This window comes from Hevea brasiliensis, chromosome 14, assembly GCF_030052815.1.
Source record: "Hevea brasiliensis isolate MT/VB/25A 57/8 chromosome 14, ASM3005281v1, whole genome shotgun sequence".
Lineage (NCBI taxonomy): Eukaryota > Viridiplantae > Streptophyta > Magnoliopsida > Malpighiales > Euphorbiaceae > Hevea > Hevea brasiliensis.
Window position 1 is genome coordinate 88,779,808 of NC_079506.1, and position 12,886 is coordinate 88,792,693.

At 34.5% G+C, this 12,886-nt stretch overlaps 1 protein-coding gene and 3 pseudogenes across 1 annotated transcript; 1 reads left to right on the forward strand and 3 right to left on the reverse strand.

The window, feature by feature from the left end:
- Nucleotides 1-1,770: 1,770 nt before the first annotated feature.
- On the reverse strand, nucleotides 1,771-3,690 carry LOC110661861 (putative serine/threonine-protein kinase-like protein CCR3; annotated as a pseudogene).
- A 1,157-nt stretch (nucleotides 3,691-4,847) lies between these two features.
- LOC110661803 (putative serine/threonine-protein kinase-like protein CCR3) lies at nucleotides 4,848-6,776 on the forward strand. Its single transcript, XM_021820565.2, has 2 exons — nucleotides 4,848-5,034; nucleotides 5,125-6,776. Exons 1-2 carry the CDS (start codon nucleotides 4,960-4,962, stop codon nucleotides 6,625-6,627), a joined length of 1,578 nt encoding a protein of 525 aa, XP_021676257.2. The 5' UTR covers nucleotides 4,848-4,959; the 3' UTR covers nucleotides 6,628-6,776.
- A 1,137-nt stretch (nucleotides 6,777-7,913) lies between these two features.
- Nucleotides 7,914-9,874, reverse strand: LOC110661860 (putative serine/threonine-protein kinase-like protein CCR3; annotated as a pseudogene).
- A 408-nt stretch (nucleotides 9,875-10,282) lies between these two features.
- On the reverse strand, nucleotides 10,283-12,020 carry LOC110661801 (putative serine/threonine-protein kinase-like protein CCR3; annotated as a pseudogene).
- Nucleotides 12,021-12,886: the final 866 nt, after the last annotated feature.

Sequence of the window (12,886 nt, forward strand, 5' to 3'; positions counted from 1 at the left end):
TTTATTTTCTTTTTTCATTTTCCTTTTCTGACCAGAGTGTTAGTTATGAATTAATTTTGGTTTTGGGTCTTGATTATTGTCGGAGATTGATAATCCTGCGAGAAATAGTATGGCTGAATCTCTTCACAAAAACTATAGGGTTTGATTAGGAATTGGCCCATTACCAAATTTAGATAACGGTAATAGTGGTAGTGACGGCAGCAACAATAATAGAGTGATAGGTTGTGTGGTGGTGTTGGTGATAGTTATTGGGTGGTGGTGGTCATCGTGATGGTTAGACCTAAGCATAGTTTGGAATTGAATTGACACTAGGTCAATAAAACTTAATATATGAATCAATAAATTGTTTAACGGACCAAATCGAATTGAAGCAGGAAATACCAAGAGCCATGCTCAATTCTCCTTCCCAATAATCATAAAATGGATTGGAACTAGTGGTTCACTTAGTAGTTTGATTTGGTTCAAATCAATTTCCTTTTACAATTGAAGAAATTTTCAATTGTTGGTTTGCCTCAATTTGGACTGAATCAGAATCAAAACCGCTAGGAACTGAATTGGGATTGAACTGAATCATGCTCTTAGATTCAATTTCATTCCCTCCATAGACTGGATTGACGATTCCAACATGTAATTGAATCATGGCTAGGTTGTGCCAGTAACAAATTAACAATGAAAGAAATAAATAAAAACAAATAATTATGATTAGTATGTATTTTTATATGTAATGATTATTACATTAATTAAAGTGTAATAGATTATTATACGAAGAAATTGTATATCATTTTTTTTTGTATGATTGGAAAAAATGGTAGAACATGCATTGGAATTGCAATTCTATTGCATCTTTGATTGCGTCCTATGAAATATATCATACGACTATATTTGATTGGATGTAATTCAATGTAATCAATCATGTAATATAATAAATGTTGTAATGTAATGTAATTTAATTGTTATTAAATCCACATGTTTTATTGCTAAATAAAAATATAAGCAATATAATGATAATTTTATTTCAATATTTACTTTATTTGTATTGGTCAGGTGGTGTCATTGAATAGTTATGGCCACCGGTTCAGTTTTGACACAAAACTGAACTTTGGCCATTGAATAGTCATGACCACCATTCTGGTTTGGTTCAAAATCAGTTTCTTCCAAGCTGATTCATACCTATTCTGATTATAAGTTAAATCAGTTCAATTATAGGCTAGAACTGAATTGTGGCCATGACTACCGTCGAACCGGCCATGATTTAGGTTAAGTTCAGAACTAGATTGTCAAACCTAGGATTGAAATTGATCAACATTTGATGAGGCTAAATTAGACTAAAATTGTCTTAAGGAAGGGCCAATCTCTCCCTTCTAATTGAATTGGAACAGAATCAGTGGTTTAGTGGACAGTCTAGTCTAGTTTTAAAGGAAAAAAAAAATTCAACCATTGATTACATGAAATCTGAAACAAACAAGAATCGGACGCGAATCAAAATTAGTACTGAATAGGAATCGTTGATTCCAAACATTCTTTGAATCAATCATGTATCTCAAAATTAGGTTAAGGCCAAGATTAAGTAGTGGTGGCAACAATGGTGGATTATAGTTTACGAGTTCGAATTGATTCTAGCAGACATGGGCGAATAAGAGGGACTGGCTCAACTAAAAATAAAGAGATTTAGAGATTTCAGGGATTTTTCAATGGAATCCAATCCAAGTCGGTTATTTTTTTTTCTTCTGTCGACATAAGTAGGCTAAATAAAATCAGAGTTGCAAGAAACTGAATCAATTTATTCAAGAACTATTACTTCAAGGAAGTCTATAAAAGCTATGAGTTGTATGGTCTGGTCAATGGACGTGTGGAAATGGTTCATAAGTCAGTATATCTTTGTACTGTAAATTCAGTTTGAAAACGGAAACCTAACAGCTCGAGAAAATGAGATACTGATTGTTAAAGGAAACTACAATAAGCTGAAACCTTTAAATGAGAACCAATCTGTGCATTCGAAGGCAGAATTATTGTTGCCTTTCTGAAACTTCGGATTGATGCTTCTCTGTTCCATTGGAGTTTGCCACCTCCTTATTTGATCTACCATGCAACTGTTCTGCACCTATTGGTAATCCTTCATTACGAACATCACATGGAGATGAAGCTTGCTCCAAATTAGCAATGTTAGTCGTACTTGGCCTGTTATTCCCTTCTAAATTTACACAATGAAGTGCAGTATATGCTACTAGTTCCACTGCCTCTGCTTCTTTAACAAGTTCTGGTGGACCAATCCTGTCGTCCAAAACCTTGACCAATTCATTGGCCAAAATTTTAGGTACTGCAAAATCCACTAGAGTTGTTACTGCACCTCCATTGTCTTCATCTTTGAATATAGATTTCTTTCCTGTCAAAAGTTCAAGTAATACTGCATCAAGACTATATACATCACTTTTTGTAGTTAACAAAACATTTGAACTATAGAACTCAGGATCTATGTATCCAACTGTTCCTACTGCTTTCTTTGGTTTGCAATTGCTTTCAGATTCAACACCCAACATTGACATTCCAAAATCACAAACTCTTGCTGCCCAATTCGCGTCGAGCAAGATGTTAGAAGACTTGATATCTCTGTGAATTATAGGTGGGACTGCATAGTTGTGAAGATACTCAATTCCTCTAGCAGCATCTAATGCAATCTTGATCCTCATTTTCCAAGAATTGATCCCACTACTGTTCTTTTCCATATTGTTCTTGTGTAAACGGTCACATAGAAATCCACACTTTGTGTACTCATAAACTAAAATCTTCTCATTCTGTTCTTCACAATATCCAACAAGCCTAACCAAATGTCTTCACAAGAATGTTAATTCAGTTTCACAAAAACTGTCTTCCTCCTAAAACTTGTCCCTTGTGTCTCCTTTCTTGACAGCCACTTCCCTACCATCTGGCAGTTTCCCTTTATAAACAACATAAGAACGCCAATCTTGTTCTGTAGTGAGAAATCATTGGTTGCAGCAGCAAGTTGAGACAGAAATTTCCTCTGCTCTATTCAGTAGAAAATTCCTCTGCTCTATTCAGTCTCCTTAAATATGGGGTTGGTCTCTTTTGTGTTGAAAGACTAGAATACAATAGACCAAAGGCAAAGAATACGGGCCAAACCGATACTTTGATAGGATTATCAGCATGCTGAGACAAAAAAGCATATGATATTGCCGCAAAAAAGAACTGAAAAACAGCACAAACTAATCCAACAATGTCAGGAAATGTCCCAAAAGGCTTGGGATTTGGGTATGGGTAATAAAACCAAGGAATCAACCCTCTCCCCATCAAAGTAACTCTTTCTTTTCGAACCTTATGAACGAGATCAATAATGGAAATGATCAAGACTGCGAAAGAAATTAACATACTAAGGAGTGCGTATTGGGGCTTATGCACTGAGGATAACTGATCAAAAGCAGCTGATGGAAGTTTTAAGATGAAGTTGGCGATAAGGAAGATCCTTTCCAGGCTACTAACCTGTTGCAGAAAAGGAAAAGTCAATATCTTGCAAGATCATACTTCACAAGAATCATATCTAGAACATTCTGTTCCAATTCTAGTCTTAACCTTCTGAGCGAAGCGATCTGCCTTCTCACTTCCACTATCATCATCTTGTTTAACATCTATGTGAAGATATTCAGCCATAGTCTTCCTCTCAGGATTATCAATCTCCAGAAGAATTAAAGCACAAAACCAGATGTTGTTAATCTCTCTCAATTTAGTCAGAAAAGGGAAATGAAAAAAATGGAACAGATGGCAATGACAACAGACATATATTGCAGTCAAAAGGATGAACATTCGCACCCTGTTGACTTGGATGATATAAGTACTATTATAATCAAGGGAAAATTAAAAGAAAAAATATCATGATACTTTTATGGTTTGTGGTTTAAAATTTTTCAATGATTGTTTCTGCAATATTTTAAGGAACAGATTGTTCTAACATTTAATTTATCAAATGAATAATATAAAATAATATTTTTTTTCCTATGATGAATCTTTAATCTCTCAAATTAGGGACAATGATGAATTGAGTATTTTTGAGTGTTTGGTCTAATTGAAATCTATTAAGAGGAGTTTAAATAGTATAGATTTTTTTTAATAATCTAAATCCAATCCAAATGCATCAATATGCAAAAGAGGCCTTCTTCGCTTTTCTTATATATTATGGATTTTTCTTATTTAGATTCCGTTTACCATAAATTTAAGACACAAAATATATGATAAGACTTATTTTATTAAATATATGGGTCTCACATCATTATTAGACAAGAATTTTTCAGATATTATTGAATGGCTCAAAGCTAGGAGTGCCAAGGGCTAGTTCGGGTTTGTTTCGAGTTTGAATAAGTGACTTTAGTTCAAGATTTCGAGAATTAGAATAATATTTTAAGAATTACTTCGGTTTTAATTCAGTTTCACTTTGATTTTGATTTTAATTTTGATAAATCCGACTATAGCAAAAAAAAAAAAATCTGTTTTGACTCGAAATCGAATCGACTGTTGTCTCTTTGATTCTGTAATTTTGATCAATCCAGTTTGATTTTGATTATGAATCAACCCAGGATCAGATCTACCAAACGCGTAAAATTGTGAAGTAAAACATATACGTACATACATATTTATGTAAATAAAAATTATATATAAATACGAAATAAAATTGAAAATAAATTATTAATTCTATATTTTTAAGTAATTGAAAAGCATAAAAAAAATAATTAAGTAGAATAAATTTATAAAAATACAAAATCTACACAAAAGAAAATGACGGGCTTCAAGTCAAGAAGACTGGATTGTTAAAATAAATTTGATCGTTGTCATAGCCATCTGTTCCCTTTTCTTTTTTTCCGTTTTCCTTTTCTGACTAAAGTAAGAGAGATTAACAAAATCTGGTTTTGGATTTTGATTCTTCCGGAGATTGATAATCCTTAGAGAAGGAGTATGGCTGAATCTCTTCACATAGATGTTAAACAAGATGATAACGGAAGTGAGAAGGCAGATCGCTTCGATCAGAAGGTTATGACTAGAATTAGAATACCATGTTTTTGATATAATTCTTGTGAAGTATGATCTTGCAAGACATTGACTTTTCCTCTTCTGCAACAGGTTAATAGCCTCGAAAGGATTTTCCTCATCGCGAACTTTATCTTAGAGCTTCCATCAGCTGCTTTTGATCAGTTATCCTCTGTGCATAAGCCCCAGTATGCACTGCTTAGTATGTTAATTTCCTTCTCCGTCTTGATCATTTCCATTATTGATCTCGTTCATAAGGGTCGAAAAGAAAGGGTTAATTGGATGAGGAGAGGGTTGATTCCCTGGTTTTATTACCCATATCCAAATCCCAAGCCTTTTGGGACATTTCCTGACATTATTGGATTAGCTTGTGCTGCTTTTCAATGCGTTTTTGCTGCAATAACATATGCTTTTTTTTGTCTGCATGCGGATATTCCCATCAGAGTATCAGTTTGGCCTATAATCTTTGCCTTTGGTCTATTGTATTCTAGACTCTCAGGAAATACTACACAAAAAAGGCCAAACCCACATGTAAGGAGACTAAACAGAGCAGAGGAACTTACTCTGGCTCAGCTTGCTGCTGCAACCAATGGTTTCTCAATAGAGAACAGGATTGGAATAGCGCCTTCTTTTGTTGTTTATATAGGGAAACTACCAGATGGTGGTGAAGTGTTTGTCAAGAGAAGGGACACAGGTTATCAGAGGGAGAAGTTTCAGGAAGAATACCGTTATTTTGAAAATGAATTGACGTTCTTGTCAAGGCTTCACCATAAACATTTGGTTAGGCTTGTTGGATATTGTGAAGAAGGGAATGAGATGATCTTAGTTTTTGACTATTTAAAAAATGGATCTCTACAAGAACAGTTACACAAGAACAATATTGAAAGGAACAGTAGTGTGATCAATTCTTGGAAAATGAGGATCAAGATTGCTTTAGATGTTGCTAGAGGAATTGAGTATCTTCACAACTATGCAGTCCCACCCATAATTCATAGAAATATTAAGTCTTCTAACATATTGCTGGACGCAAATTGGGCAGCAAGAGTGTGTGATTTTGGAATGTCAGTGTTGGGTTCTGAATCTGAAAGCAATCACAAACTAGAGAAGGCAGCAGGAACAGTTGGATACATAGATCCTGAATTCTATAGTCGAAATGTATTAACCACAAAAAGTGATGTGTATAGTCTTGGTGTAGTATTACTAGAACTTTTGACGGGCAAGAGAGCTATATTCAAGGATGAAGACAATGGAGATGCAATAAAAAGTATAGTGGATTTTGCAACAACTAAAATTTTGGCCAATGAATTGGTCAAGGTTTTGGACCACAGGATTGGTCCACCAGAACATGTTAAAGAAGCAGAGGCAATTGAACTATTTGCATATACTGCACTTCATTGTGTAAATTTAGAAGGGAATAACAGGCCAAGTATAACTAGCATTGTTGCTAATTTGGAGCAAGCTTCATCTCTATGTGATGTTCATAATGAAGGATTGCCCATAGATGCAGAACAGTTGCACGGTAGATCAGAGAAGAACGAAGCAAACTCCAATGGAACAGAGAAACATCACTCGGAAATTTCAGGAAGGCAACAATAATTCTGCCGAGGAATGCACAGATTGTTTCTCATTTAAAGGTTTCAGCTTATTGTAGTTTCCTGTAACATTTAGTATCTTCTTTTCTCGAGCTGTAAGGTTTCATTTTCCAAATTGAATTTCCAATACAAAGATGTATGAATTATGAACCATTTCCAAACATTTCCATTGATAAGACCACACAACTCAGCTTTTATAGACTTCCTTGAAGTAATAATTCTTGAATAAGTTGATTCGAGTTCTTTCAACTCCTTAGATCAAAGGCTCCATCAAATCTGATTCGATTTAGCCTACTTGGATTCCATAGAAAAATTACGTTTTGTAGGATATAATATAATATAGTGCAGTTAAATTTTAATAAAAATTTTAAATATCTTACCTTGTATTAAGGGTTACCCTAATTTCAATTTAGTTTTGATTCAATTTTAATTTTGATTCTCCATTCAGTTCTGATTTTGATTAAATCTAATAGTTGATTTTTTAAATATTTTTAATTTCTTTTAAAATAAAAAAAAACTAATTAGGGTTGAAACTAGCCGATTATAATTTGATTCAATATTGATATTGATCAATTATTTTCAGTTTAATTAAGATTCTGAATCGATTGTAGCCGAATTTACAGAAAGCTCAAAACCATCGAGAACGTAAAACACACACATATAAAATTTAAAATCAATCATTAATTCTACATAATGATATTATACTTTGAAAATAAAAAATTAATTAAATTTATATAAATAAAAATAATTATATATGTATAAATAAAATTTAAAATAAATTATTAATTCTATAATTTAAAAAGTTGAAGGAAAAAAAATTAAGTGGAGTAAATTTATAAAAATAGGAACTCTACACCAAAATTTTAAAAGATAGTTGAGCAGTTGCCTTCACTACCCTGTCTTGGATCCGCCCTTGCAAAGCCATGGAGCTGAAGAAGACCTGCTGAAAGTGGAGGTCAAGGCCAGGGAGGATTGATTGCATTACAATGTATTATTTTTATTTAATTTTTTTTTCATTAAAAATTTTAAATTTATCCTTTTTTTTTAATTTTTATTCATTTGTGATATAATTACAATAATAGTTATTCATGAATTTAAATTTTATTAATAATTTTTATATCTAAATTCATTTTGATTTTGGTTAAAATTTAGTTTAAATTATCCAAATCGATTCAATTTTATTATATGAATTATTAATTTATATATAACATATTTTTATTGATAATTTATATTGTAAAAATTTTAATAATTCTATAAAAAATTTAAATTCTATTTATTTAAATTATAACATATAAAAATTTATAAATATTATTATAAAGTATTTTGTATTTAATTAATTATTCAGTACATAATTGTCCTGGAAATTCAATTTTGAAACTGAAAGCTTACAGCTTGAGAAAATAAGATTCTAATTGCAAAAAGAAAGTACAATAAGCTGAGTAGAAACAGTCTGTGCATTCCATGGCAGAATTATTGTTGCCTTTCTGAAATATCTGAGTGATGTTTCTCTTTTCCATTGGAATTTGGCTCCATCTCATCTGATCTACTATGCAACTGTTCTGCACCTTCCCTATATCGGTAATCCTCCTTATGAACATCACATAGAGATGAAGCCTGCTCCAAATTAGCAACAATGTTAGTTATACTTGGCCTGTTATTCCCTTCTAAATTTACACAATGAAGTGCAGTATATGCCAACAACTCCACTGCTTCTGCTTCTTTATCAAGCTGTGGTGGACCAATCCTGTGGTCCAAAACCTTGACCGATTCATTCGCCAAAATTTTAGGTACCGCAAAGTCCACTATACTTGTTATTGCACCTCCATTGTCTTCATCCTTGATTATAGGTCTCTTGCCTGTCAAAAGTTCTAGTAATACTACACCAAGACTATACACATCACTTTTTTTAGTTAAAAACATTTCGACTATAGAACTCAGGATCTATGTATCCAACTGTTCCTGCTGCCTTCTTTGGTTTGTCATTGCTTTCCGATTCAGAACCAAACATAGACATTCCAAAATCACCAACTCTTGCTGCCCATTTTGCATCGAGCAAGATGTTAGAAGACTTTATATCTCTGTGAATTACCGGTGGGACTGCATAATTGTGAAGATACTCAATTCCTCTAGCAGCCTCTAATGCAATCTTGATCCTCATTTTCCATGAATTGATCACACTACTATTCTTTTCAATATTATTCTTGTGTAAATGGTCATGTAGAGATCCATTCTTTAGGTACTCAAAAACTGAAATCCTCTCATTCTCTTCTTCACAATATCCAACAAGCCTAACCAAATGTTTATGGTGAAGCCTTGACAAGAATGTTAATTCAGTTTCAAAAAAACTGTCTTCCTCCTGAAAAATCATCCTTTGATGACCTATGTCTACTCTCTTGACAGCCACTTCATTACCATCTGGTAGCTTTCCTCTGTAAACATCATAAGGACACTCCACGCCGATCTTGTTCCGTAGTGAGAAATAATTGGTTGCAGCAGCAATTTGAGCCAATGTAAATTCCTCTGCTCTATTCAGTCTCCTTACATGAGGGGTTGGCCTTTCTTTGGTAGCATTTCCTGAAAGTCTAGAAGACAATAGACCAAAGGCGAAGATTATAGGCCAAACTGATACTTTGATTGGATTATCAGCACGCTGAGACAAAAAAGCATATGATATTGATGCAAAAATGAATTGAAAAACAGCACAAACTAATCCAATAATGTCAGGAAAGGTCCCAAAAGGCTTAGGATTTGGATATGGGTAATAAAACCAAGGTATCAACCCACTCCTCATCCAAGTAACTCTTTCTTTTCGACCCTTGTGAATGAGATCAATAATGGAAATGATCAAGACTGTGAAAGAAATTAACATGCTAAGTAATGCATACTGGGGCTTATGCACTGAGGACAACTGATCAAAAGCAGCTGATGGAAGCTCTAAGATGAAGTTAGCGATGAGGAAGATCCTTTCCAGGCTATTAACCTGTTGCAGAAAAGGAAAAGTCAATATCTTGCAAGATCATACTTCAAAAGAATAATATCTAAATCATGGTGTTCTAATCTTAACCTTCTGATCGAAGCGATCTGCCTCCCCTCTTCCATTATCATCATCATCTTGTTTAACATCTATGCGAAGAGATTCAGCCATACTCTTTCTCCCAGGATTATCAATCTCCCAGGAGAATCAAAGACCCAAAAACATAATTAATTTGTTATAAAAGAAGAATTGAGAAGATGATATGAACAGGTGGGTATGAAAATAAAATATAGATTAGTCAAAAGGATTAACATTCACACCTTGGGTCCACACGGACTTGGGAGATGCAGGTATTATTATAATTATTTATGTAAACTTCGAAGAAACTAGTTGCAAGCTGCCAAATACCATGTTCCAAGAATTCAAACGCAAACTATATGATATGATTTATATTTGATAAGAACATGTTCAGGGCCTGTGATGGGTGTGGTTATGTAAAGAAACATGCTTCTTTCTGAAGTCAAGTATCCGTGGTGAGGTATTTTGATCCTAGAACAAAGGTGCCTGCATAGACAACTGATATGGGTATTGTTACAAAGAATACTCTCAACTTTTTCAGGTCTGCTACTCAACTCTCTTTCAAAGTTCCTTCCTCTATTTTGCTTCTGTCTAATGAATTCAAAACTTCGCTGAAATTTATCAATTGAAATGAATTAAAATACATAAAACTGAAATCCTATACTATCTAATACTTCTAACACATACAACGACATGGCTGGTCTGCTCCTTCCCTGCGTCAATACCCCTCCATCCTACCATTACAGAGAAACAAAGCTTTCTCCAAATTAACAACAACGTCAGTCATACTTGGCCTATCTTTCGCTTCCAAATTCACACAACGAAGTGCAGTATATGCAACCAGCACCACTGCCTCTGCTTCATTAAGCTCCGGCGGACCAACCCTAGGGTCCAAAACCTTGACCAATCCGCCAGACATAATTCTAGGCACTGCAAAATCCACTACACTTGGTGTGCCTCCGTTTTCATCATCCTTGAATATAGCTCTCTTGCCTGCCAAAAGTTCTAATAATACCACACCAAGGCTAAAGACATCACTTTTTTCTGCTGATTTTAGATGCCCATATTCATTGTAGATAGCTGCTTCTTTGACATCCACTAGTCGGTAATCGATTTGAGAACCAAGAAGAATGAATGACCATCACTCTTGCTGTCCAATTCTCGTCGAGCAAGATGTTGGAAGGCCTGATATCTCCATGAATTACTCGTGAGACTGCATGATTGTGAAGATATTCAATTCCTCTAGCAGCATCTAATGCAATCTTGATCCTCATTTTCCAAGAATTGATCACACTACTATTCTTTTGAATATTGTTCTTATCATGTAAATGATCATATAAAGATCCATTCTTCATGTACTCATAGACTAAAAGCAACTCATCCCCATCTTCATAATACCCAACAATGCCAACCAAATGCTTGTGGTGAAGCCTTGACAAGAATGCCAATTCAGATTCAGAACCCTTCTGAAACTTTGTCCTCCATCGATTTATGTCTGCATCTGCTCTCTTAATTGCCACTTGATAACCATCTGGTAATTTCCCTTTATAAACAGTGCCAAAGCTCCCTGCACCAATCTTGCTCGTTGGTGAGAAATTATTGGTGGCAGCAGCGAGCTCAGCTAGAGTAAATTTTTGCTGTCTCCTTACAAGTGAGGTTAGCTTTCTTTGTGGAGGATTTCCTGAGAATCTAGTACATAATAGACCAAAGGCAAAAGCTATAGGCCAAAAATTTAAGTTGATAGGATTATCAGCACCTCGAGACAAAAAGCTATAAGCAATTGATGTAAAAACACATTGAAAGATTGTACAAGCTAATCCAATAATATCCATTCCAGAAGGCTTGAGATTGGGATACGGATAATAAAACCAAGGCATTTTCCCCCTCATCCTCGATGCAACTCTTCCTTTTCGACCCTTATAAACAAGATCAAAAATGGAAATGAGCAACACTATGAAAGACATTATCATACTAAGTAGAGCATATTGGGGCTTATGCTTAGAGGATAGCTGATCAAAAACAGCTGATGGAAGCTCCAAGATAAAATTCATGGCAAGAATAAAGCGTTCCAAGGTAATAACCTGTTTCAGAAGAGGAAAATTTAGTAGCTATAACAGAATATATCTTGCAGCATCATACTTCTTTTTTATTAGTTATACATATTCAGAACATAATCCTTACCTTCTGATTGGAGCGATCCACCCTACAAGTATCCAGCAGTGAGTAATTCTCATCTTCTTCTACATCTATGTTGATTGATTCAGCCATAGGACTAGTGATCTCCCAGAATAATCAAAACCCAAAAGCTTCCTCATATTTATCTTAGTCTAATGTAAAGAAATGTTAAGACCTGTTGAAAATATTAGTTATACTTAACTAAGAGAGCATATAAAGAACAAAAGAAAATGGGAGAAGGTTGTTTTTTATTGAATAATGATCTGCTTAAATACATGAGTTTGCAACTAAAAAACAGAAATAAGAGCAACAAACTTCCTAAACTTTAGCTACTAACATTAACAGCTAGTAAATAACAGAAAATCAAAACTAATCTCCTAAAAACTATGTCAAAGAGCATATGTTGCATTGAATATCAGTTGCAACCCTTACAATCTGATCTTAAAGACACCTGGCATTAAAACTTGAGCTTGCATCCTCGCCACATGTGCTGCCATCTCTCTAGCCATGTCACCTCCAGACAAGAACCTCAGCCTATCGATGCACACATTCAATACTCCTCCTTGCATCAGTGGGTGGAGATTCCAAGTTTCTCTATTAGAAACTCAAACTTGCTTCTAGGAAGAGCTTTAGTGAAGATATCTGCTAGCTGGTTTTCAGTCTTGCAATACTTCAAGCACACTGCACCATCTTTTTGAACATCTCTGAGAAAGAACAACTTTATACTAAAATGCTTTGTTTTTCCATGAAAAACTGGATTGTTGGCAATGGCTATAGCTGCCAGATTATCCACAAAGACTTTTGTGCTTTCCTTTTGTTCCATATGCAGATCAGCCAATAATTTTCTGAGCCACAAAGCTTGATTCATCACTGCTGCAAAGAATGAACTCTGTCAGCAGCTTGATCGAGCCACTATCTCTGTTTTTGAACTCCATGAAAATACTCTGAACCAAGTGTGAAGCAATACCCTGAGGTACTTTTCATATCATCATAGGAACCAGCCCAGTCACTATCCGAGAAACCAAGAAACTGAAAA

Excerpts from the sequence above, each read along its gene's own strand:
- LOC110661803 (XM_021820565.2), top strand. The coding sequence starts at position 4,960 with ATGGCTGAATCTCTTCACATAGATGTTAAACAAGATGATAACGGAAGT. Across the intron at positions 5,035-5,124 it reads CAGATCGCTTCGATCAGAAG|GTTAATAGCCTCGAAAGGAT; the intron begins GTTATGACTAGA and ends CTTCTGCAACAG.